The sequence below is a fragment of the Chelonia mydas genome, chromosome 26, assembly GCF_015237465.2.
Source record: "Chelonia mydas isolate rCheMyd1 chromosome 26, rCheMyd1.pri.v2, whole genome shotgun sequence".
Lineage (NCBI taxonomy): Eukaryota > Metazoa > Chordata > Testudines > Cheloniidae > Chelonia > Chelonia mydas.
In genome coordinates this window covers 7,636,870-7,663,700 of record NC_057859.1, presented here as the reverse complement: position 1 = coordinate 7,663,700, position 26,831 = coordinate 7,636,870, and the positions used below count along the sequence as shown (strand labels likewise).

Below are 26,831 nucleotides of genomic sequence, written 5' to 3'. Positions count from 1 at the left end.
GAACGGCGGTGTCGTGGATTTACGCCAGGGGATTTTGGCTCAAACGGTATTAAACTCAGACACTTGCTATCGGAATGGGAGCTGGAATGAACACTTCCACAAAGTATTAAAAACCCATCGTCCTGTCCTTTTGGAAGGGAAAAAAAAAACCCTCGGTGTAAGTAAATGATCTACGCTGTGGGGGAAGGGAGACCCTAAAATAAATGGTCCCCCTTCTAAAGCGGGGTGGAATCGGTTTGAGTCCATTTTCGTCAGTTGGCTTGGATTATCTCTCGGCGCCACCGGGCAAACCTGTCATGCCTCCCTGAAGAGACCACAAAGATCTTGCATTTGAAAGTCCCTTTCCCTTCCCTCCTGCCGCCCCAAGTTGTACCCGCAGACCGACTGTTAACTTGGCATTGGAAGGGATGGGGGAAGCGTACCCTGGGTGGGCAGTTCTGGGGGAATATGGGGAGTGGGGGGGATCCTTTCATTTGTTCCCGAAGTGCCAAATTTTGGTGGCAGCTGTTGGGGGCAAAGAGGGTGCCCCTCCCCTGACCTGAGTCGGTGCCCTCTGACCCTGCTCTGAATCCTTAAAAGCCAGACTCCCCTCGGGGACTGCGGCACACGATCCCCTATTGTCCGGAAACCTGGCACGTTTACCCCTGGGTCAGCGCTCGCTCTCCCTCACACACGCAGCGAGACAAGTGAAGTTTCCACCAAGATTTTGTAACCGATTAGACTTTACTGGATAAGCATCTTAAAAGGAGCCTGGTCGGACTCATTTTTAACACAGCAATCGGCGCTATCACTTGGAGCAGGGAGCTCCAATTATTTGAAAGCCTTTTCTCCCGGTTAATAAGCCATCCAGGGTTAGAACAAATGGGATTTTTTTCCATCCCAGCTGTAGGACTGCATTCAGGGGCAAGTTAAATTCTGTTTACAGTGCCAATGATACACATAAAATGCAAAGAAATAGTTCTTAGCGCAGGAAATACATTTAGGATTCAATGGGCGAAGGTAATTTTCCTGTTGTGTATCGCTCACACGCTATCGCCTGTAAATCTAGTTTGAATACTCTCGATCTCTTCCTTTGATGGTTTAAGTGATCTCGCCTAATTTCAGAAACAAACGATGCTTTTCACAGCTGAGAAATTGTATCGAAAGATTCTATTATTGCACATCACAGGAATGTTTGTTGGTACAATATATTGTTGTTAACCCCAGAACATAAGCATGGCCATACTGGGTCAGACCAAAGGTCCATAAAGCTCAGTATCCTGTCAATACCAGGTGCTTCAGAGGCAATGAACAGAACTGATGGTTGCTTTTTTTTTTTTTTTTTTTTAAAGTCAGGCTTTCCTTTTGCTAAACTGACAAATCACTCGATGCATATTTATCAATGCAGGGGGAAAGAAAGGTTAGTGTGGTAAATATCTTTGAACAGAGATCGCGTGGAGATTTATAGTTCATCTAATACCGTGTATGTCATGCATGTAGACAGAATAATTTAGAGTCCCCTCTTCGCCCCCCCCCCCCATCGTGTGTGTGAATTAAATATACATTTTTCGGATGAAAAGATTTAAATGCATTTTAAAAAAAAAATCAACTTTTATAATCATCTAACACTTCGTAGAAAGGCAAACATTTAAAATGCAACTAAAGATGGTCCCTTTTTTGACTGTAATAAACTAGGTTTGAGATTGACAAGAAATGTTTATTTCTCCTCCTAAACATAAAGCAGGTTAAAGAGGGGAGCTCTAAATAATGAGGCAAGGAAATCCATGCACTGTCCCTTTAACTATGGAACATCTGATTCCTTCATCTGGCAGATGGTCTTTGAGCACAGATTTGCATTCATTGTCTTGAAATCTGTTTTCGCGTTGGTGTTATATAGATTTCAGGGGAAGATCTATGCACAGATCAGAATACAAAAGAGCCAGGAAGAAAATAACGCCAAGCCAAAAAGATTTTTTTGTTTGTTTGTTTGTTTTTTAAAAAAGGAACCACTCTCTGGTTCGTGGATGAATATAGCTGTGTCCTGTCAGCGGCTACATTTTTTGCCTAGATGCAACGCAATAAAAAGTTTGAAGGGACGATTTCAGAGCTCTGGTGTCGTGTGAAATTGTGGATGCATTTTATGGATTGGATAGGTGTGGAGCTCTCTCTTTCTCCCTCGCTGACGCGCACAATCTGTCCCCAACCCCGCAAGTTTATAGAGAGCACCTTCCAGTGCCCCCAGAGCCAGATATTTGGATTAGATCCTGTTAAGTTTTCGCTGATAATCTCGCTAACAGTGCTCCTAAAACAGTAGGAGTAATAAGACTTTCCAGATTTTCAAAAAAGGACGTTTGCTTTATTGTTTGTTTGTTACAAAACTCATCATCTGATGGCAGGGACACACATACGATAAGGCTCCTAGAAATTTTCTCTCTCTCTCTCTTCTTTTTTTTTTTTTTTTTTTTTTAAGAATAAGAGGATAATACCCTAGCCTGAGTGGGTTCCCATCTGAGGTTAACAAATTGAAAGCGAAGTAATTTTGGGAAGGAACTTACTCAACAATCAGAAAAGTCTGAGGACTTTTGCTTCTCTGCCCACTTTCCCATTGGCAATTGTTGGTAGCCCGGAGCTGGAGTTATGAGTGTGTATCCGCTTGATAATTGTCTGCACTCCTCCAATCGGGTGAGCCTATGCAAATCGAGCCCCCTAATATGGAAATCGGCCCCGCCCCCTCGCCCGTCGCTTTTCTCCCGGTGCTGTAACCCATTGATGGGGACTGGCTTGGGGAAGCATCCTGGCTCCCGCAGTTCGCTGTGTAATCAGACTCCCTCGCTCCATTGCTCCCTTTCTTTCACGATTTATCGCGATTCTTTTTTTGGATTAGGCAGCAATCCGTCCTCTTCCCCGTGTCCTTGAGAAACAGGTGATCCAGCGGTCAGTGTTTGGATGCTGTTGCCTCTCCGGCGTTTGCAGGATGATAGGACCGGGCGAGCCTGCATGAGAGCATAACTTTGCTTTGCAAGAGGGAAAACTTTTTTTTTTGTTTGTTTTTTGTTTTTTTGGGAAGGCCTTTTCAGCAGCTCACGTAGCCTTTAGAAGCAGAAGAAGTTGGTTTTAAAGCTGAACTTCAGTGGTTTTGGGATCTCTGTGGGTGTGGGTGTCAATTTCAAAGGCTGCTGTTTTTTTTTGTTTGGGGTTTTTTTTTTTTTTTTTTAAAGAAACTGTTGCCGGTTGGAATAGACTTCTTAAATGTTTGGGATTCAAGATACTTTAGGAAGAGGACCGATTCTGAAAGAGAAATCTCTCGCGTCTGAAATGGATCCCGTCAGGTCCTGGGTCAGAAATGTTGGGGTTGTGGATGCAAACGTAGCTGCACAAAGGTAATCGAGGATTGTGTTTCCCCTTTTGAAACCTCCCTTTCCTCCCGCTGTTGTTCAGACTCGCGACTGAATTTACTCCCCCGCCCCAGTCAGTGAAAATTCAAGAGGGCAAAACTGTAGCGAGAGACAAACACACACAGCAGAGGAAGTCAGAGAGCAGAGATTGGAGGGGAGAGCGTTTTTCTTTTTGGGGGGGTAGGGGACACCCATCCATAGCAATACCGCGAACAGTAACTCTTTAGACCCTTGTATGCCCGAACGTCTGAGTCGGATGTTCTTCTGGCTAAACTTAATTGCTATGCCTCTTTTGATTCAAAATCACCTTGTTATCCTTGATCTCATGCTTTATATAGCGAACGCCACCCTCCTCCTCACTCGAGCCACAGGGTTGGGCAGAAAGCGAGCCCAGCGTGGGTCTGAGTAACGAGGGAAAGGGGAAGATACCTTTACCAGGGTTTTGCAAAACTGCCGGTATCAGCGGTGCAGGAGAGAGCTGTCGTGTGAATGAGCTGAGTCGAGTCCTTGACCCCACTTACTAACTCCTTGCGTTAGTCTTGTCAACACTATGTAGATCTCAGTGCTAGCTGGAATATAAAACCCGTCCAACTGCAAACGAGGATGCCTTCTTGCTTCTGTTTGGGGGATAATCTCTCTATTCCGTAATAAATACGCCCCAGTAGTGCCGGGTTCTCTTTGGGTTATAGACCTCATCTCCCCCTTCTTTTCTCTCCTGTTGATCTTTTTATGGAGGAGAGAGGGGAACGAAACCCTCCCTAAACAAAACATGTCCCCACGTTCTGCAGGTATCTCTTTAGCCAGCCTTCGGGCACACGTGTGGGAAGGGGCTGAATCGCCCCGAGAAGAAAGTTTGAGGATAGAGACAACTTGACTTGAGGGACATACAACCGCGTGGCATGTACGTTGGTCTAGGAACCAATATACAAATAGAGCCCTATATGCCCTCACCACCTCCATCTGATCTCTATGGAAGATCTTTCAAGCAGCACGAGAGGAGATATCAGAAGTTGTTGGGGTTTTTTTTTAAATGAATATTGATGGTTTAATTTATATGCGGAGGAAAAAAATACCTTGATGGGGAAAGCGAAAGTAAAACAAATGTTAGATGCACTGTGAGAAATCGCCAATTGACAGCGGCTAATTGATCGGTGTTCGCATTGGGACGTCACTAATTATTCTAGATGTCTAGTAAAAATACAGTGATCAAAGTTCTTATACTGAAGATGATAAAAATCAAGCTATTAAACTGGCCCGGAAGGGGGTGGGGGAAGAAGGCAGGGGGAGTGTGTGTTGCCCAGTCTCATTATACCTGTCTAGTTGGAGTTAGAAATAAAAGGGGGGGGGGGGATATTTGTAGCTTTCCAAAGAGTCAAATACTTTTCTCAAGTACGTGAAGCAACAATCTTAGATGAGTCCATTTCCGGAGTTAAATCTGGAGAAAGGAGGAAAACTTCATAGAAATGCTGTAAGTGAGAAATCCTCTCCACGTATCTGTCTTCTGTGCATTCTGTAAAAATCGACATAAAGGAAAGAGTGGAACCAATTCTGCTGAAAAACGAACTCTAAGGTTTAGAATTTCCACTGTATGAAAAGATCCCGAATCATTCAAACTCGGTAAATGCGCGGAAGAAATCACCGCATCTTCTGCAGAATGGGTGACAAACGTCAGGCAACCTGTGTTTAAATTACGCGTAGTTAACCCACAAAACGGCACTGGGAAGACCCGCACCTTGATTCAAATGGATCAGTGACTAAACAATGTGAAATTGATAGAAACTTCGCTCCCGAGGAAGGTAGGCACATTGCTTGAAACCAGTTGCCTTCCAAACTCAGTACAGACTCCTAGTTGTGAAAAGATTTTAAGAGCGTTGACTTGGGCTAAAGGAAAAGTGAACTCAGTTGGAATTTTATCATTTTTCAGATCCTTTAGCATTTATATTCTACTTTTGTTGTATTCTAGACACACCCCTTATATTGTACCCAACAAATGAGTACGAAAGGGAAGAAGATGATGGATCGGAGGAGATGATAAAATATTTCTCCGGTTTTGGAATAACTTACCTTGCAATCTTTCCTTAATACTCAAGTTCTGTTAATTTATTCTTCTCTACAGAGTGAAAATCAAGGCATAAGAGGGAAAATATTAATCAAGTTTCTAGACTCTGTAACGTTTGGGAGAAGAAAAAGTTCTTAATTTGGCTGCCACCGAAATTCAAGCAGGCTTCACTTTTATTTCACTTAATGTTTTTAATCGGAAGTGATGTGAGTGCGCCGGGGTGGAGTGGAAAGCAGCGAGATCAAAGTCATTAGTAACAATTGACTGTTAATAACCCAGTGTGCTATAGACCAGGAGAATCCTACCCCCTCTCTAGAATCCTTTTCTGTGTGTTTTTTGATTACTTTTAATCAAAGTGCAACCTTTGAGTGCAACCTTTTAATTCATCTGTTTCTCTCCCCTCCCTCCCCGATTCCATCTGTTTCCTCCACAGCGGCGTAGCTTTGTCCAGAGCCCACTTTGAAAAGCAGCCACCTTCCAACTTGAGGAAATCCAATTTCTTTCATTTTGTCCTGGCTCTCTACGATAGGCAGGGGCAGCCGGTGGAAATAGAGAGGACCGCCTTTGTGGACTTCGTAGAAAATGATAAAGTAAGGCCTGTCTATTTTCTTGCTTGCTTGTTTGCTTGCTTGCTTTCCTCCCCAAATTTACCGTCGGCGCCCCCACCCGTTCTAGTACCTGCCCTTGTAAAGTACTGTCGTTCTCAGCCACCCTTTCCTGCTACCTAACCCCTGGTTTTGTGGTCAGGGGTTAGGTAGCGGGACGACTGCTTCCTCCCCTGTTCTCAACACTCTCTCCTTCCCTGTAATTAACAAGGCTTGTTAATTTCTGCCACCCCGGGAGATACAATGGGAGTTTCATACATCCACTTACAATAAAATAGAATAAAACCACACCGAGGTCCAATACCTTGTTGTATTTTTTATTAATATTATTAGTATTTTTGCATATGCCGGATCTGCCAAGTTTTATGAGTACCCTGAGCGAGCTGTGATTTGTCATATTATCTGCTAAGCCTGTTCTTTTCAGACTCCAAAGTCAACGGCTGGGTGTCGGAAACGTTTGCTCTTGAGTTTTAGATCCAGGCATTAAGCATTTAGAAACCTTCCAAACCATCTTTGGCTTTAGTTTAGTTACGGGCAAGGACTTTTAATTATGAAGGACGTCATGAATAATTGTCTTCTGATAAATTACAGTCCCAGTTCACCTGAGAAATGTCCCGGTAACATAAACCTTCAGGAAATAAATACCGATAGGACTTATTGTAAAACTATTTCATTATTTTGCACGTACAGTTTTGTTTGAAAAAGAAAACAAAACCCTGCCAGCGTCGATCTGCTATATATTAGCTTGCTTAAAATTTGTGAATTCACCCGATAGGGGAAGAGCGTTTATGTTATAAAGTTGGGAGCTTTATAGCAAGTGGAAAAGTTTCTGCAAATGCCACAGGAAGGGGATGTCTGTCCTGGGTCACTCGGAAGGTTAATTTATCCCAATCAGTGGATCCGCCTCACAAAGATCTTAATGAACTTTCTTGTCACATCCATTAGTGATTTGCAAGCGGGTTGCTTTTTGTCCGCGAACAGCACCAAACAAATTCTGGGACGATAGTTTTAAATCTCTCTTTCAGGAACAAGGCAATGAAAAGACCAATAACGGCACACACTACAAACTTCAGCTCCTTTACAGCAATGGTAAGTCACCTACAAAAGGCGGGGGGTGGGAAAGAAGGGGTTGGGAACGAAGAACCCGTGATAAAGTTTTAAGACCTTGCAGAGATCGCTTCTATAAAATACATTGAAGTCCCTTTGTCTGTCTTCTGGAAGCAAAAATCCTCACTGTGGAGAGCTGCTTCTCGGGTCTGGCCAATATGACACCGTTTGGTAAACCCATGCTTTGAAAAACAGCAGCCTTAGACTTTCAGATGATGCTTGATAGGAAGTAAAACGAAGTAGAAAAGTTACAGGATGGTTTAGATTGTTTCCCCGACCTATCTCTGTAACTGTTGGATTTCCTGTTTCTTCCCATTCTCTCTCTAGGTGTCAGAACTGAACAGGACCTGTTTGTTAGGCTCATCGATTCAGTCACGAAACAGGTGAGCTGAGGCCGGCTTTTGTGTTGTACAATCCCCACTCTTTCATTTCCCTCTCACTCTGTGCTTTATTTTCTCCACCCCAGCGTCTGTGTTGCATACCTTAATTTCCAGTGCATTTGAAAAACAATATCTTAGCCTCTTCCTTCCCCCAGTGATCCTAAGATCTTAACAATTGTAAGTGACACTTGGTTATATGCACACTGACTACCTTGTGCAAAAAAGACTTTGAGGGTGGGAATTGCAAGCCACGGGGCTCTGCAGTTTTAAAAAACTGAATATTACAAGAAGCAAACAAACCAAAAACCTCCTCCATATACTGATTTCCCTAATTTTCATAGCCCATCACTTATGAAGGCCAGAACAAGAATCCAGAGATGTGCAGAGTTCTGCTTACTCACGAAGTCATGTGCAGGTAAGACAATTTTATTGGTGGCGTAGGATTTATTCAGTTAATAAGAGTAAGTTTGCTTCCCAAGATGCTAAAAGGGGTTTTCCATAGAAGTTTGAGATATGAGGAGTTTCGTTTTTGCGCCGGGGACGCTCTTCCAAAAGAATAATTTCTCTTTGCCCGGATACAACGTTTGGTTTGTGTTACATGCCAATTTATTCAGTACTACAGATCTGGAAATCCTGCCTAAGATCTGAACTGCACTATTTTTGTTCTGTTTTGCACTGGGTTTGGACAACAAAATAAAAGGGCCCAGAATTCCCAACTTTCTATTTCTTTAAGCTTTTCCAGTTTGCCCTTCTAAAATGATTACTGTCAATTTCCAGAACCTGCCTGAAAATTAGAAGGCACTCCTGATTTATTTTTCCCAGGTGACATATTTTAACATTATCAATTAAATGAACATAATTAATGTTCTTTAGTTCTGTCCCCAAAATACATCTTTGCAATAATTTTTTGCTACAAGCCATGGTTACGGAACTTATGCTTTTACATAAAATAGGCAAAAAAATTAGGATGTTGAAATGATACATTAAAGGATAAAATACTGGTCAGGATGTTTTGAATCACATTTGTGGATGTCTTTAGGTACATGTATCTTATGTATGTACATCTTGCTTCCATGGTAACTTATTCTTTTTCCTGCTCGCACAATTACTGTTTTTTGATACATTTAATTATGCAAACAGGCCATGTCCTTATATTAAAATGTGCTAAGTTGTGCACAGAATGGTCTTTCATAAAATGAAAGGCAAACCCAACCTTGACCTTTATTAAACACATTTGTGATTTAGTGTAATAGGTTTTTTGAAAAGCTCTTGGATTGAATGTTGCTTGTTTTAAAAAGCACATTGTGCTAATAATTTTAAGTATTGCCTTCTCAGTGGACGATACAGTAAAAGCAATTTAATAGGATAGAATTTGTTGCTGAGGGGGAAGTATTTTTCACATTTTTCAAAAGGTAATGGAATAATTGGTGTACCTGGGAAACTGCAATGACGGTGAAGTATGCAAAAGTGTGTGTGTGTTCATGTTCATACATACACACATTCATGCAAAACTTACCTCTTATATGTCGCCCTCGTTAACAGAGTAACTGTACACCATTACTTCTGAACATTGCAAATATTACTTTCATAGATGTGTGTGTTTAGATGTGTGATACACAATTTGCTTTTTGTCTTTACGTAACCTACAATTTGCTCTGTATTTATGCATATATCAAAGAAGAGTGAGGTGGGGCATATTACTTTTTGGTTTCTCTAAAACTTAGTATTTATTTTAATATATATGCTATCCCTGTTTGTGAAAGGCTTGGTTTAGATAATCATTGGAGAAGCAAAATCTTTGGATTTCTATACACTAGGGTCTCGATTTTAATAACAAAATGACAGCTAGTGTAATCCATTTTTTTTCACTCCTGCTGGATGGAGAGAGAATCTATATTAAGAGTGAAAAAACCCAAAACAACCTCCTTTCTTCAAAACAAAATGATCTTTCCTTTGACAATGACCAACATTTTAAAAGTACTAAATAAACTCTCTGATAAGCTTTTGTATATTGGGCTTCCTTCGATGCCTATAAATATATTCCATGCTTGATTTAAGGTAATGTTCCACAAATGTAAACCATTATTCAGTTTGTACTAAACTCCTGCTTGATAGATTAGCCAAGGAAGAATTACAATTCAGGGCTGTCCTTTCCATGTAAGACACAGATTAGTGAACCAAATCAAAAGCTCTGTGTAACCTAATCAAGACATTTGATTTTTAAATGTCTTGTTCAGAGATATTTTTAAAACAGGATGCTGCCTATTTGGAAGAGGCATTATATTTGAATAATACCAGGGGGAATGAATGAATCCAACTCTACTTAAACTTGACATTTTTTTTTAAGCACACTAATCAAATCCTCCTTGCTCTATGCTGCTTATGTGGTAGCATCAATTTTTAAAGCCCCTACTTTGGTTTGCATTAGTAACAGTATATAAAACATTAATGTAATGTGCCCACTCTGAGGTCCAAATTGATGCTGCTTGTTATTGTTTTTTAAATTATAGGGTTTGTTTTCTTTTTCTTGTTAGTTGCAGGTAAATACCCTTTTGATCTTTTGATTTGATTTGTCATAGAAAATCACTCAGATATTCATGCTGTATACAGACAAGTGCATCCAACCCCCCCCACATCTTCTAGTCAGACAGTGACAGATGTATCCTTAGCAGGAAAGTTGTCTAAATATTGATGCGGATGCAACAATCTGTCATATCAATTGAAAGTTTAAAATCTCAACTCCTCCCTCCCGCCCCCTCCCCCAATAATGAGTGCATTCAGTTAGAGCTTTTAATTTATTTATTTATTGCAGTTCTGAAAGTTTTAGCAATAGGCTTTATGCGTTCGGGCTATTACCGTGTAATGGGAACCGTCCATCTAGGGTGGAGGTCTCTCTTAAATATACAGTATCTTTTTCTCTCAATGGTAGGAAATCAAGGTAAACAGTCTCTTCTCATGGAGTAACTGTTGGTCGTCGTCTTGTTCTACCAATTATCAACTAAGAGGAAACTAGTTGTTATGCTTTTGCCAGCAGCCCGCGATGCCCTCAATGCTCAGAGGGTTAAAAGGTATTATAATTTGAACAGAAGTAGTCTCAGGGCCTACAGCTGGCTAATAACAGAGTTGTATTGAGTGCAAGCAAGCCCCACAGCTGTGACTTTCGCCACAAGGCTCAGACTAGACAGGAGCTCTAATCAGCTGGGCCAGGCGGCCACTGGGGCCTGTGTCTTTATCGTCCAGATGGTGTGAATTTAGACACTTTTGTTATGCAATTGCAGGGAGGAGTTGGGGAGAAGAAAACAAAACAAAGGCCACCATGCTGTGAGCTTATTTGAGTTTGAAATTAGAGACAGATTTAAAAAAAAAAAAAAAGTTGAGGGCTGAATTTTAAAACCATTTTAGTCGGGCTGCTGGGGGGTGGGGGGGAGGGGATGCAATGCATAAGGCCTTTCTTTGATATGGGGCCTTATGGGGCATCTAGTTTCTAGGGCTGGCTTTGTTGTTCTTGTTGGTTGTTGCTTTTTCAGCAGTACGCTTCATATTGCAAGACTTACAGTATCCTGTGTGGATCTGATTATATGAGAAAATAACATAGCTCAAAGCGTGGTAAGGATTTATTTTTGTGACGATAATAAGTCTTAGGCCCTGATCCTACAACTTTATGCAAGTGAGTAATTCCATTGGGACCAAAGGAATGACACGTACGTTTGTGTGTGTGTGTGTGTGTGTGTGTGTGTGTGTGTGTGTGTGTATAAAGTTACTCAGGTGCTTAAATATTAGCAGGATCAGGGTCTTAATTTCCACTTAAACCAACGTTATGGACCCAATACTGGAGTCACTGAGATTTTTACCACTGATTTACCTGGGAGCAGGGTCAGCCCACTAAGGAACAACTATTATATAACAACCCAATTGGAAGATTGTCGGTATTTAAATGCCACAGTGATAGGTCATTTGAAGTACCTTGGATAGTGGGGACCTGAAGATTTGAGATGGACTTCAGCTGAAACACCTGACTGGAATATCCTCAAATTTTGGAAATAATCTGATCCACAACTAAACTTGTCATTTTGTGGAAAGGGGTGGTGCTTTCAGAATAAAATATTTCTTGTGTTCTGGGGCTCAGAAAGTACTAAGGTGAGAGGAAATTGTTTAGTTGTTTACCAAAAATATACTACACTAGAGGCAAACAGTGAGAAAATTAATATTTGCGAAGTGCTTGGACGCCTTCGGGTCAAAGGCATATTTTTAATAATACATAATGCTTTAAAGCTCATAAATGTGATAACCAAGTATGCAAACTAAATCTAACAATGAGATGGGTTTTTGCCAGGAAGCAGGTATGTTGCATCCCAAATCCGTGTAATTTAATCTAAACAACTCTACAGTGTGCTGACAAAGAGATTTGGTGTGAGTACGATTGCTTTACTCCATTTTGCGTGTTGTTGTGACGTTATAATCTGATGTGTCTGTCATGAGATCGACTGTATGAGTTATATGATCTTTTGAGTATTATTGCAAAGAAAGGAACTGTGGTGTTTTTCTTTTTTTGGTTAGCATAAAAAAAAGCACACCAGTGTAAAACTCTTTCTTTAAAAAACTGAGCTAAGTTTGTTTTTTTTTTGTTCGATAGTGGCAAACAGTATGCTGCATTAAACCGAACAAGAGATTTGCTCCTGATTTCATTTCCAACTGGTCATAATATTTGCTGCTTTAAAATAGAAGTCAACCCTCTACTCTTCTAAATGACAGGTTTCAGAGTAGCAGCCGCGTTAGTCTGTATTCGCAAAAAGAAAAGGAGGACTTGTGGCACCTTAGAGCCTAACAAATTTATTTGAGCATAAGCTTTCGTGAGCTACAGCTCACTTCATCGGATGCATCAAATAAATTTGTTAGTCTCTAAGGTGCCACAAGTCCTCCTTTTCTTCTAAATGAGGGGGTTCTGTTTATTTTTTCTTTAGAATAGAAAATCTGAAATCTTTGATTTTTGTTACCAAAGTATGAAACTTTGTCTAAATGGCCAACGGGCGGTGAAATTTATCCAAGGTGCACTCAAAAAGAAGTTAGACATGGGAGTGACGAGGGGAAGAGAGAGTCTCAGTGGTTGTCAATTCTTGTAGCTTCACTGAAGTCAATGGAGCTCTGACAGTTTACACCAAATAAGTACCTACCCCAGGGATTCTCAAATATCTTGTGAATCCCTTATTTTTAAAGGGATGGACTCAATGGATAACTGAGATTGAGGCAAAGGAATACAAAAAGTGTCAAAATAGCTCACGTTAGAACTGCTAATGAAAGAGATCTGCTTGTTGCATCCCATCTTGCTGGGCCCTGTAAACTCACAAAGGGAAAGCCAGGCAGTTCCTGTCATGCTACAGCTTGCTGATTGAATGCATGTACTTAAAATGCTTAATAGCTCTGAGGTGGGAAGTTTTATGTCCATGTTTATATTTTAAGCATTGTATATCTGAGTATTATTGACTTCAAAAGAGTTAATCCTTCATATTGTATAGCCTTGGACTCATTCATGCATTTTTATCTGTTTTTCCTCTGGTCAGAGCAATTCCCTGTGGAAAGCAGCTGAATTTAGGCTAACTAGGAATTTTGAAAATGCATTCGGCCCCCTCAAAACCACTGCACATAAAACGACACAGTCTGGGCCAAATTCAGCTCTCGGTTACGTTGGTGTAAATCCAAATAACTTCACAAAAAGGCGATGGGACCAACTGCTTGGATTGATGCGGGCGTAACTGAAGCTGACCCACTGGCGGTGGGGGCAGAAGGGAATTTTGATACAGTGTGCTTAAATGTTCAGCCGTTTTGCTGATAAATATTGTTTCCCTCCACTAACATCCTGGTTGTGTCAAATGGAGCTGTTTGATTTACCACAGCATCAGGATTCTCTTAACACGTCTGATGGGCTTGCACACCGTTGCTATGAGAAGTTTTTATAATGTAGCGATAGCAAGCCCTTCCCGCCTCCTCCCACCAATGTATGTGTCAAGCGACCACCTCTTTAGTTGGCATAAATGGGTCTAGTTCCTTTGGTTTTCAAACAGAACGGGCACGTACAAAGGTCCTGAACTGGTGCCGAGTGCCCCATCTGCACGGACAGCAATGAGAGTTGAGTGCTCCGTTACCTCCCAGACGCGGGCAGCCGCGCTCTCGCAGGATATATATGCGTGCCTGTATGTACGTACGCAAGCTTACGTGCACACACATAGTGTGTGTGTGTGTGTAAATTTTAAATAAAGTCCCTATGCCGTACTTTAATTATTATATCCCTTTGGGGCAGGGACCTTGTTATCATTTAAGGTCAGGCTTGACAAAGCCTTGGCTGGGATGATTTAATTGGGGATTGGTCCTGCTTTGAGCAGGGGTTTGGACTAGATGACCTCCTGCGGTCCCTTCCAACCCTGATATTCTATGATTCTATGATTCTATCTTGCTTATGCTTGTAAAGCCCTAGACATACCCATGGGAGAGAGGACTTGTCTGTTGGTAAACGGGGTGCAAATTACATTGCATGCTCATCAGAGAGAGGCTGATGTGTACAATTTCTATGCCATCATATTGCTGACCACACTGTATAAACTTTATATTACATTCCCATTTATAAATAGGGTTAACAGATGTGGAATAAATGGTCAATCAATTATTACGGCGTCCAACAAGTTAGTAGGTTGCTTATAAACATGGCTTGTCATCGGCTATGACACCTTTTACTGGTGGGCTTATAACCGTCTAGAACGCATGCTGCTCATGTCTGTTACATGCTTACAACATCTGTTAAACATTTATAAATGGAGCCTTAATATAAAATGTGACCATATTGCTTTTCCTTTGGGCTGAGATTTTTCAAAGGAGACTAAGGGGAGCCGAGTGTCTAAATCTCGTTGACGTTAAAGGGGAGTTGGGCACCTCCCTGAGACCCCTTTTGAAAATCCCAGTTAGAATTTTCTGGGTACCACTTAAACGTCCACAATGCCTTTAGTTCAGCTGAGCAAGGCTTAGAGTTCGTTGCTTTGCCGTTAATACTCACAGAAATCCTCTCATTTTGGTTTCTTCCCCGCTCCAGCCGGTGCTGTGAAAAGAAAAGTTGCGGCAACAGAAACGAGACTCCCTCGGATCCTGTGATCATCGACAGGTAGGAAATAAAGCGCTCTCTTCCACATCACCCAACAAACCAAACCAAACAGCTGGGTTTGCTTGGAGACAGCCACGGGTCTGTCTCTCTCCTGTGATGTCTTTGCTGTACGATCCTAAAGGGCTAGCCTTAGAGCTAGTTATTTTCAGAAAAGCTGGGCTTCCCTTGGTGGAATTTTTTTATTTTAATGCTGTCCTACATCTACCAATTTAAATTTGACCAAGTATGCTGTGCATGGTAAGTCTCTGAATACTGTCTATTCACCTGGGATGGGAGCCAGCTGGATCGCTGGAATAGATACAGTTTCAAGTAACCTGGCAGTTTCATTAAAATTCCTTAACAAAATAATGATGTTGTATTTGCGGCTTTTTTGGGAAACACATGATCCAGGTTTTAAATGCATGGTTTTGGGATTACCATACGTCTTATGCAGAACATCCATTTCACATATTTCTTGGCCTTCAGTTTCTGAGGGGGGAAGTGTGTGTGTATTCAGTGAAAATGTAAGGAGGCAAATTCGAAACTGATAGAAAAGGAAATTTTTTTTGCACTGCCTGCAATTAGCCTGTGGAATTCATTGATACAAGATACCGAGGCCAAGAGCTTAGCAGGATATAAAAGGGGATAACAAGAAGTATGCAGCATTCTTTTAGTAAATACTAAAAAATACACAACTTGAGTGCTTTATGTAGAGAGATCTTAAGACCTCATGCTTCAAGGCAAATGCTTCTGTCTCGATATCGGGGGTCAGGAAGAAACCTTTCCTTGGGACAGGTTTTTCTATAGTTATCTATTGCAGGGGTTTTTCTTCAGTGGTATTGGCCATAACTGGAGTAGATGGACCATGAGTCCAATTTCTTTGTTCCTTTGTTACGCCTATATTCAGTGTATCTATTATACATTATTAGGATATCTACATATCATCTACATTTATACTTGGATTTAAGAATGGTCAAATTAGTTTGAATAAGTATCTATAATTCCCTTCCCTCAAATTGTTACTAGTCAATTTGATCCTAATCCTTTTTGGAGGCTCTGAATTTTTTTAGCTGTTTTTTTTTTTTCTTTGTCTTTATCTTCGCACTTTCAGCTTGTGGCTGAGACCAAAGATAGAAATGCCAAAGAACCACAGTATTCTGGCTAGAAAAAGAAGTGCTGGACATGTCATATTAAGTTTGTCTGCACAATTTCTAGCCCATATTTGGCTGACTTGAGGTCTGGTTTGAGTCTGTATCTGAGAATTATCCAACCTCAAGTCTGAACATCTTGAGGTTTGCCCATTGCAGCTGGGGAGACAACATGGTGCACTGGGTGAGGAGTCAGAAAATCTAGGTCCTATTCCTGATTCTGCCTCAGACTCTCTGTTTGATCTTGGGCAAGGTACTTTCCCTCTGTGTGCTTCAGTTTCCCCATCTGTAAAACAGGAATTATGCTGCTTAAAGTGATTTGAGATCTGTGAACGTACAATGCTATGGAAGGGAAACTATTATTTTATAGACAGCCCAGGGCTTTTCTTCCGAACCCAGCCTTGGCAATACTTAATTTCTGAGGGATCTTTGAAAATATTAAGTGTCATAAAGTCCTTTCACCACAGTCACCTTCATTGGTGAGAATTCTGCCACATGTTAATGACAACACAGGGCCCTAGCTGTAACAAAGATGATTCCCACCAGCTCCATGGGAGTATGTTCCAGATCTCTGTCGACTGTTTCATATGAAGCTCGTTCCTCTTTCTGGCAACCATGAGGGGGACCTTTTGCCAAATAGACACAAATCAGGTAGAGGGGATTAGATGCACTACTTAGCTGAAACAGTTTGTTCTTGTCTTTTTAAAGGCCGTCCTCCAGATCAGGGCTGGAGCAGTGCTGGTGGAGGATGCCCTGCCATTAGGGGAGCAGTGTGGGCTCGTGAGCAGGGCACTGGACTGAGAATCTGGGAACCTGAGTTCTTTTCCCAGCTCTGCCCCTGACCTGCAGTGTGACCTTGGGCAAATCGCTCACCTCTCTGGCATCTGTTTTCCCTCCCACCCTTTGTCTGTTTTGTCCATATGGATTATGAGCTTGCCAGGGCCAGGACAGGCTTAACCTAAGTGATACTATAATGTAAATAGAATAATACTACCTATGATACACCTATTCTGTGGATAAACAGAATTTAATTTCCAGAGTCTGGCAATCCGGCACCTTTCATAAGCAATGAAAGCCCTTTTAGGATTTTCAAACTAATCAAACAAAGTACAGCCAATGAATGATCCCCTCTGACCTCCCCACAAATGCTTGTATGTTAGAGAGTAGTATGTGTTTCTGGAATCATCTGAGAAGCTGGATTCTAATTATTTTAGGGGATTTTACATTGCTTGTTGGTAGAAAGCAAACTGCTACAACTAGCCATTCTGCACCAGGTAAAATATCACTTCTGAAAGGCAGATCACATTCCTCCACGGTCCAACATGCTGATGGGTATTTGTGTGGGTGTGTATTTGAACAGAGGGTTTTTAATTGTTCGTCTAAATAATGACGTGTGTGTTTAATGTTGGCTTCCTGTATTTACTTATTGTTTTAACTTAAAAATATTAACTTTAAAACTCTTCTCAGAGAGAGCTCTGCCACAGGTTGAAGCAATATTGAAATATGGAGATCGAGACGTTACAATGTAACAACCGTGGTGAAAAGTAACATTTATTTGTTGAGTGAATAGGATGACCAGATAGCAAGTGTGAAAAATCGGGTCAGGAACTGGAGGGTAATAGGTACCTATATAAGAAAAAGCCCCCAAAATCGGCACTGTCCCTGTATAATCGGGACATCTGGTCACCCTAGGAGTGAATATCACATACTTGAAGGTAACTGTAGCTCTGGACTGAAAGCAGCTGAAGTTCCATGTACACTTAAAAAGATAAATAAATTGCAGGCATGATGACAGAGATCTTTGCTGTCAGCGGGGTGCTGACTCGTAGGGGGAACGCACTTACCACATGACATCATTCTCTTCTGCAGGGCAGGTAGGACCGATCAGTGCTTTAATATGGCCCAGAAATGTGCTGAAGTCTCTTATTTTAGCCCAATTCAGGGTCACTGGGTGAAACACAGTTTCGTTCAGTGTGCAATGCAAGATCGAACCAGGCCTGGAGCTCATCCTCTTGTCTGGGGTTTTCCAAGGAGCCTGAGGAAGTGAAGTGGGAGCTGGGTGCCAACCTCTGTTAGGCTGTTGAGAAAACCCAAGCTGCGGTAACTGAATCCTCTGACACTGATGCCACGTAGATAGGCCTGGATTCTGCAGCCTTGAATATGGGCAGGGGTGCGGGGGGGGAGATTCCTTTCTTTTCGTAGCAGTTAATGTTAGTCTTGTCCTTGAGCCAGGACAGCAGGATCAGGCCTAGAGAGAGGAAGAAAGAGGGGACACTGAAGAAAGCTTGATGTTCAGCTGACCCATGTCCAGAATGAATCTGTGAGAGAAGTGAGAGACAGCTAGAGTCTTCCATTTAGAAGGGAAGGAAAACGGAGATCACCAAGGGACTGGCTGGATTGAATACGATGCGCTGGCATTCCCTTTCTGCCTCATTCAATCATATGCATTACTGTTGCTGCAAGGGTTTGTGAGAAAACGGTGATTGGCACTTGGGAAGGCCCATGTCCATTGTAATCCCTACCATGGTAGGGGGCCTGATTGTAACATGGCTAAAACCGGATTCCATCTTGCAGCACAGAAGGGACCAAAACATGCTGCTCACAGCAAAAGACTGGGAAGAAACCAAACACTTCTTAGTCCCATCTATTTATTGTTTGTATTCACAGTGCATCCACAACTAAAGACATGTTGGGGTGCCCTTTTGTCTCAAGCAGCTTCCCCAGTCATTGTGGTAGTTAGTGTAGCTAAGACTAAGACCCAACTAAACGTAGAGGATGCTAATTTAAGAGTGCTTGGAGCAACTAGCCCAAAGTCTCTTCCCGTGCCGAAGCAGGTTACGCTCTCCCATCTGACAACATATTAATCTGACCATGCACTCAGATTCAGCCAAGAGGCTGAATTCTTGGCCCCGATCTTCAGCTGGCACGAATCAGTGCAACTCTATTGGAATGACGCCAGTTTATGTCAGCTGAGGATCTGGACCCTTTGTGTTTGCTGTGAGTATTTTAGGATGTTACATCCCATCCTTTGAGCTGAAGAACGCACCTTTCACCCCTTTAATTATTTTTTGCCTTTTGCCTGCACTCGTAGCCTGGCACGTTGTAAATTCCCCCCCGAGGGGTGCTGTGCAGTGACAACTGGATGACTTTTGTGGCTGAATCGTGGGCATCTTGTGTTTATATTGAAAAAGGGGGAAACAGTTCAGTGGGGAAAATAACATCAGGCAGCCCTGAACAAAGTCCAAAAATCCTTATGCTGAAAAAACCCATTTCTGCTGTAACCTTTGCTCTGGGGACTCGATTTACATCCGAAGGACCTAGTAATTATTTTCTTCTCAATCTTGGAAACTGATGTTTTGCTATTGGAATTGGAGCATGAATGTTGCCTTGCTTGCATTCGCCATCCAGCCATCTCCCTGGGTAACTATCTGTAAGTTGCCTTACATGGTCCACACCCCTCCAAGCGAATGCTGATGCAGAATCCCCCTAAAGACTCATTCCAGCCTTACCAGCGGAAATCACTTAGTCAGCAAAACACTGAAGAGTTGTTGCGGTTTTGGGAGCAGGCAGGTGTGCAGAGCTGTTATTCACAGGAAGACTCTTCCCCCCCAGTGCTTCCCCTAACTCATAGCTTTATGTGTTTGCTCCTTAGCACACGGATAATGTTGTCAGCAGGATGTTGGTTGGGTGAGTCTCACTTGGGCTGTGCTCTCCCAGTGGTGAAAAGCCTTCTCGCTCGCGGTTGTTGCTGTGTCATTCAGGATTTGATCCGACTGTACAGTGTCCATTTCCCGGTGTCTGGAATATTGTGTACAGGGGGAGTTTTTGGAACAAAGTCAGTACGTTTCCCCTCTGAGTTTTTTTCCCCCTCTCTCGGTGGGCCAGATTCTGATCTCACTCACCCTGGTTCCAATTTGAAGACGCTTCCTTGACTCGAATGGAAGCACAACAGATTTACACCGGTTTAACTGTGATCACAATCTGACCCATAGCTATCATTAATGCAAAATTTATACTGTACTTGTAATGAGAAATCTTGCTATCCTAAATCCTGCTATTGCAGCTTGATGTATGCAGAGTGGGTCAGATCTCCAACTAGTGTAAACAGACATAGCTCCCCTGGTTTCAGTATGTTCATGCTTTAATTCTACATCCCGACACAGTCCAGAACAGTCCCTGAATGGTTGTAGCCTCCATTGGATCCTCCCTCTTGGTTTATTTTTTAAGTTATCATCTAGGATCTTGGTAGTATTAAGGACTCTGCAAAATTATCATGTTCCGCCAAAGCCAAGTTGGAGTCTTTCCCGTGGCTGAAATGACACTCAGTGCTGTTGCAATGTTTGGCAGCCTCTGGAATGTGGAGTGTTGCCTCCGAGACAAAGATTTTCTCATATGCTGAAGGAAATGCGGGATGACAGTAAAACGGTGCAGGAATTCTTGAGGCAGATCTCTGGAAAATTATAAAGCCTTCCTCTTGCAATTGAAACTTCGCGAGTGGCAGCGGTGGCTTGTGTGGTCTGTATCCTAGATGTCACCGAGTCTGGTTATTTTTCAGAGCCTGAAGGGTAACTGAAAAAGAAAACCGGACTTGTAGGTCAAGCATTGGGCTGGGACTCGAGAGATCTGGGTTCTAGCCATTGCTCTACCACAGACTCCCTGTGTGACCTGGGGCAAGTTGCTCAGATCCCCCACTACAGAATAGAGATGATGATGCTTTCTTTCTCCTCTCCTTGCTCTGCCTTGTCTATTAGATGTTGGGACTGTCCCTTACTACATGTACTGTTTAGTGCAGCGCCTAGCGCAATGAGGCCCTGATCTCACTTGTGTCTTCTGGGTGTACTGAACTATAAATATTACCTGTCCTTACAGAGGGCTCTCTGTGGACCATAGAGCAGTTTGAGTCCACTATTGTCTTTGAGCTACTAGAACTAGCTCAGGCGGCAGAGGGATCCTGGGTTCAATTCCCACGGTGGAAGTGGGGATTGTTCTGGAAAGAGCCTAATGCACATTTGGGCTCAATAGGGAAGCACTGATAATCCCGGGGATACAAGAGAGGAACAGGATTTGAGTGAGCGGTGAGGTGGGGAATATTAACTTGGTTTAGAGATGCACTGAACTGCTGCAAAAGAAGGCAAGCGAGATGATCCTTAACTGAGGCAAGTGGAGCTATGCTGGTTTATAGCCATGGAGTATCTGGCACTGTAATCGCAGTCGGTGGTGCACCACAGAATTGGTCCACTGACACACACTGCAGATCTTCAGCCATTTGCCAGGCAAATAAAAAAAAAAAAGCCCCCAAACCATCAGCACTTGTTAGCATCTCTGCAGAGAAGCCAAAGAGACTGAATTACATTCTTTCACCCTGGGGGTGAGGGGGGTGTGTGGTTCGTCCCTTCTCAGCAGAGATGGGGGCAGTGGGGATGCAGTTTGCCTTGCTGCTACCCATGCCATCGCTGCTGTCTGGCTGCACGGAGGGCTGAAGTCTCTAGGGCTGTCTGGCACATTTCACAACCACTGCAAGTCACTTCAGGCAAGACAGTCGCTGCCAGATACAGCTATTATGAATGCGCCCCTGCAGTGTCGGTGTAGCGTGTTGACGTGCTGGGTTTGATATGCCAGCGTAGGAGAGGGGTTGCGGTACGCCATGTCGTGCTGCAACCCAAGTGACAGCTGTGATTCGTACATGTGTTTTTTAGATTGCACGCTCGTCCGGCGGAAGAATACTCACTGGCTCGAAATATCTGGAGGCTTCCCTTTGAATTTTTCTGCTTTTAATGATGTTGATTGTTTTTCCTGCCATGTGAAGCAGAAATGGATGAGGACGCAATATGTTCTAGTCGTTAGTGGGGGATGGAAGACCTGAATGTTCCCAGTTACGCTACGCACTTGCTGTGTAACCTTAGTCAAGTCACTTAACTATCCATGCCTCAGTTTCACTTTTGTGTAAAATGGGGTGGTAATTACCCATCTTGTGAAGTGCTTTGAGATCTTGGTATATAAATTCTATTATTTTTTTTCCATACGTCTCTTTGAGCAGCAATTCTCAATACTTGGTCGATCTGGAGTTGTTCTATTTGGGCCTCTTTTAATTCTGTTCATTTCCCCGCTCCTTGTGAAGCTGCCGGGGTGACGTAAATGACTCTCTGAAGCTGCTGCTGCTGTGGAGAGAAGTTATGAGAGTAAAGCGGGGACAGCTCTCTGCTGCTCCCTGCAGTCCCCCTCCAGCTATCCCCTCCACCCCTCCGAGGCCTGCAGTGATCTCTGCACTTGTCCTAGGCAGTCAAAGTTCTTTGTTTGCTGCTAAACGCGGCACTCCTGCAAAGAGCTGCTGTTGTGCCATCTGTCTCCTTATGAATTTTTTAGTAGATTGGATGTTTGCGAGAAATCAGTAAGTTGGAATGCACTAACCCAGCCATTTGACAAGTGGTTTCTTAGTCCCTTCAAAAAGCCCAACAACCCCACAAAAAAACTCCAAAAACAAGCCCAAGTTTTTTGGAACGCTTCAGCTTCTGGTTTCAGCATCTCACTTAATCAGTTTGTATGTGACTAGACAACAGATTTGCCAGGGAGCTGAGTCAAAAGGAGTGTAAGAATCTCCTTGAATGCACATGCCAGAAAAAAAGGGAAGGATGGTCCAGTGGTTAGGGTGCAAGCCTGAGACTTGGGAGACCCAGATTCAATTCCCTGCTCCACCACCGACTTCCTGTGAGCCCCTCTGTGCCTCACTTCCCCATCTGTACAATGGGGATAATAGCACTGTCCTGCCTCACAGGGGTGGTTGTGACGATGATAAATACAGTAAAGAGTCCGAGGTCCTTGGACGCTATAGAGTTAGGAGCCAGGACTGCTGGAAACTCCCTTGAAGTGGGGGGGTGACAGGTGCTTGAACCATGGCCTCCCTCACCCCAGCTCTGCCCCTCCCCGAGACTCCGCCCCCTCCCTCCATTGCTCACCTTTAAGGCAGGTAAAAAGTGGAAGGGCATAGCCCTCCCACTTTTAAAAGTGACGGTGCGATGCTCCTTGGTCCCCTGCCCTGTTCTGGTGCCCTTGATAGGAGGCATATAAGTACCGAGAGAGAAGAAGAAAGGGAAGGTAGATGCACTCTCAGTGTGATGCTGTCCTGCGGTAATGATTTTTGGGTCAGATGGGGTAAGAGGTAGGAAGCAGGAGTAGGAGGGGGAGATGGGTCCAGGATTATTTCTGGAGGTGGTGTCAGCAAAATACAATGGGTCAGAGCCTCAACTGGTGTAAATTCACATAACTCCATTTGCGGTCAGCCAGGGGAGGTTAAGGCCCCAGAATTTCAGGCAGTCCAAGGCTGTATGCCTGTGCTAAACTTTATTTCTTCTTAAAAGTTTCCCATCAGTGCTGACAACTGCTACCACTTAAGAAAATAAATCTAATGAGAACAAGTCCCAAAGGACTTGAGCAACTGTGTGATCCGATAAGATCCAATGATGCTGCAGCACAATTTGGACAACCAGCGTGGATGGAGTCCAACCTGGTTAGACTCTCTCTGCTCTAACCCAGATAAAGAGCATTGCTGCCTGGTTAACCCCATGTTAGATTCCTGATTGGCCCGCTCAGAGCTCTGATCTTGCCTAAGCAGTGAGTGAGATCCTGGCCTCACTGAAGTCGATGGGAGTTTTACCATTGACTTAAATGGGCAGGGGAGGATTTCACCTAGTCTAAGCCCCAAGGCCAGTGTAAACGTCAAGTAAAGGGGTTGAATGCCCTGGGAGCAGCTAATAATAAAGGATCTCAACTGGACCAAAGGGAAGGGCTTAAGGAGACAACAGTATGACGAGCCATTAGAACCAGTGAGTTTAGGGGGGCGGGGGAATGGAAGAAGCATATGCTGGAGCCAGTTATGTGGCAGAGCTGGCTTCCCACCAGGCTGCATGCATTTGGGTGTGTAATGCACTTGGGAAGTGGGGTGCATTCCCCTCTGTGGCTGATCCTCCCAGGGCCAGTAGTGTGCTATGTCTCCCAGCATGTGAGATCTGTGCTTTGGTGCTGATGGGTCCCGGGTTCAAATTCTGCTAGCTGACCCTGTGGGCATGTTGTTACATGAGCACATTTGACCTGAATGCAGTTCTCCGAGGGAAACCGTGCATTACACTCTTGGGGTCTGTTGGTTTCATGACTCTCACTGAAACCCAGAGGGGTTGAATCCCTCCTCCCGCCATGGACACACAAACTGAAATTGGAATGGAGTTTCCCATGAGCCAAAATTCTGTGTGCGCGGGAGAGGAGGGTGGCTGTTATTTTTTGCCTAGTGGGTTTAATAATTCAGAGAGACAGTTCTGGGTATGGAGAGAACAGATGAGCCAGTAATCAAACCTACCTGGTTTCCGGCTGTGCTTTGCCAAAACGCGTATCCAACTCATTGGCCCCACCCACGCTGGGGGGGTGGGAGTTCAGCAGTGGAGGGTGGAGAGCCATGTTAGACACTCGTCCATGGTCTGACATGGCTACCCTAGAGTACGCTTCCTCTGCATATACCTGACCCTAAATGCTTCCCTGATCCTTGGCGCCTTTTCATCCTCCTACCTTTATCCTCTGTCTAGACCCTGTTTTATGGACTTGTCCCCTCTTGTCCCACAATCTTGCTCTTCATGGCAGTCTCCTGATTCCCGTTGACACCTTTTTGTTTCTCTATAATCCCTCCCTTGGTCGTAGCATCTTTCAACACCCTGTTATTCCTGGTGGGCTCCCTTGTAATCCCCATCCTCTATACGCCCCCAATTCCTGCCCCTGTAGGCTAAGTTTGCTTCATTCCCCTTGTATGTCATTCCTGAAGGCCTCCCTTTTGACAAGTGGGGTCTGTTTCCTCCCTTTCTCTTATTCAGTGCCTGATCCAAAGTCCACTGGTTTCTAGAAGACTCTTATTGATAGACTTAGAATCAGTCTCTCATTCCATATGTGATACTTGTATTGGCACTGAGTAGTGCAGTATCTGACTGCCTCAGAATCTGTAAAGTATTTATCCTCTGTATCCCTGTGAGGCAGGGAAGTGCTATTCTCTCAAATCTACAGATGGGAAACTGAGGAACAAAGAGACTAAGGCCCAGATCCTCAAAAGTATTTAGGCTGCTAACTTCCATTAGTTTCAGGATCTGGGCCTAAGTGACTTGCCCAAGGTCACACAGGACACCTGTGGCAGAGCATGGAATTAAACTCAGGTCACACAAAGTAATATTTTGTTGCCGGACCAATCTCCGGTGGTGAAAGAGACAAGGTTTCACACTTACTCAAATCTCTAGCTGTGTAAGCTTGGAAGTTTCTCTCTTTCACCAACAGAAGCTGGTCCAATAAAAAAAAATACCGCACCTACCTCATCTCTCTAATTTCCATTATGTCTTTCTCTTATTTCCTTTGTAACTCTAATGCGTTTCTCTCTTCCAAACCCCACTTCTTTTCCCACCCCCATGCTCTGCCTCTGTTAATTTCCTTCCCAGTTAAAGAACCCGGTGCTTATTTCTCTGTGGGCGTTCCATTTATAACTCCATGTTTGGTGGTTTTTACATCAAGTGGAGTCCATTGAGCTTGTAAATTGTATTGGATCAGTGAGCCTATAATGAGGCTTCTAAGTCCAAACAGTGCAAGTCTGCTGGGATTTTATTGTTCATAAAGCTTCTTCCCTGGGGAGTGATAGTCATTAGGTGTGTGCTGTGTTTAATATTTGGTCATGACAGGAAGCAATAATTTTCATTCTTTACTGTGGCTCTTGAGTAGTTTTTAAGTAGTTGGCTTATTTGAGTCACAGGAACCGTGAACCAATTAGGCAAAGAAGGGCTGCTGTTCTCCGTATGAATTTGTATTTCTCCTACAAATGCTATTAAATGTGGCGACTTATCGCCACGTTGTGGCTTTTAATCACAGCTTTGCCCCTCTCGTGAACTCCTTAGGTCTGTAGCACCCGCCAGGAGGTGGCAGAAAGCTGTTATCACCAGACAATGGTACTACTTTTACTGGAGGGATTGGATATTTATGCCTTCAGAACAGCGACAATCCACGCTGCTGGCTGTGCGTTGTTAACCTCGTCACTTACAAGCCCCATCCTGCCCTTGTTGAAATTGACTTCAGTAGGAGCAGGCTTATGTTTACCTATTTTTCCACCTAGAAGTTGGTGGGCAAATAATTCAGGCCAAGGTTTTTCAAAAGTGATTAAGGATTTTGCGAGCCAAAAATTAGGGAACCCACTTGAGACATCTTCAATGGGCCTAATTTTCAGAGAGCAGATACTTAGCACTAGAACTGATTGAAAATTTTTTGTTGAAATGTGGGGGGAATTTTTTTGAATTGTGGCGGGGGGGGGGGGTTGTAAGAAAAGCTTTCATCTGGGGTAAAGTTTTTTGGTTTTCACCTGAAAAACCAGAGGCCAAGAACCATAATATATTCGGGGGGGGGGGGGGGCGGGGCGGGGTTCATTTTTGGTCAAAAAAACATTTTCATGGGAATTTGGGGGAAGCATTTTTATTTCTTTTTTCAAAATTTCCTGTGATAATTTTTCAAACAGTTCTCCGCAGCATTTTCTGAAAACCAGACCCTCTTTAAGGTGTCTCAAACTGGGACTCCAAAATCACTGGATCTTGACCAGTAGTTATTTTTCAAACATCCATGCCCTCTCCTGGCTCCTGAATGCCAGTGATAGCTACAGAAAGAAGCAAACTATTAATTATAAAAAAAGAAATCTTCTGAGCTCCAGGTGGTTTTTTTTTTTTTTTTTTAAATGTGTGTTTCAGCTGGTGTGTGTGGGGTGAAACTCTCTCTCTCTCTTTCCCTCTTCCTCTCCCTCTCTTTCAATTTTCTTCCCAGTAGCAGCCTGACACAACCAGCATGAAGAGGACAAATTTCACTCTAGCTGCTTCTGCTTTCTGGTAGAAAGTTTTCTTTTGACTCTGGGAAGTGGTAACTTAAGTCATTCATAAACACTCCCTCCACTCTTGCATTGCACACAGAGAGGCAAAACTGGGGCAGCAGAGAACTGTACAGGGTGGCGGAGGGTAGGGGTGACAATGCAAACCGA

At 43.3% G+C, this 26,831-nt stretch overlaps 1 protein-coding gene across 1 annotated transcript in view; it reads left to right on the top strand.

The window, feature by feature from the left end:
* The first annotated feature begins 850 nt into the window (after positions 1–850).
* Positions 851–26,831, top strand: part of EBF2 (EBF transcription factor 2) — a 175,497-nt gene continuing 149,516 nt past the window's right edge. Inside the window, exons 1-6 of the mRNA XM_037886163.2 lie at positions 851–3,359; positions 5,867–6,023; positions 7,064–7,127; positions 7,473–7,528; positions 7,867–7,940; positions 14,604–14,672. Coding sequence (XP_037742091.1) covers positions 3,229–3,359; positions 5,867–6,023; positions 7,064–7,127; positions 7,473–7,528; positions 7,867–7,940; positions 14,604–14,672 — 551 coding nt within the window. The 5' untranslated portion in view covers positions 851–3,228. The remainder of the gene's footprint in view (positions 3,360–5,866; positions 6,024–7,063; positions 7,128–7,472; positions 7,529–7,866; positions 7,941–14,603; positions 14,673–26,831) is intronic.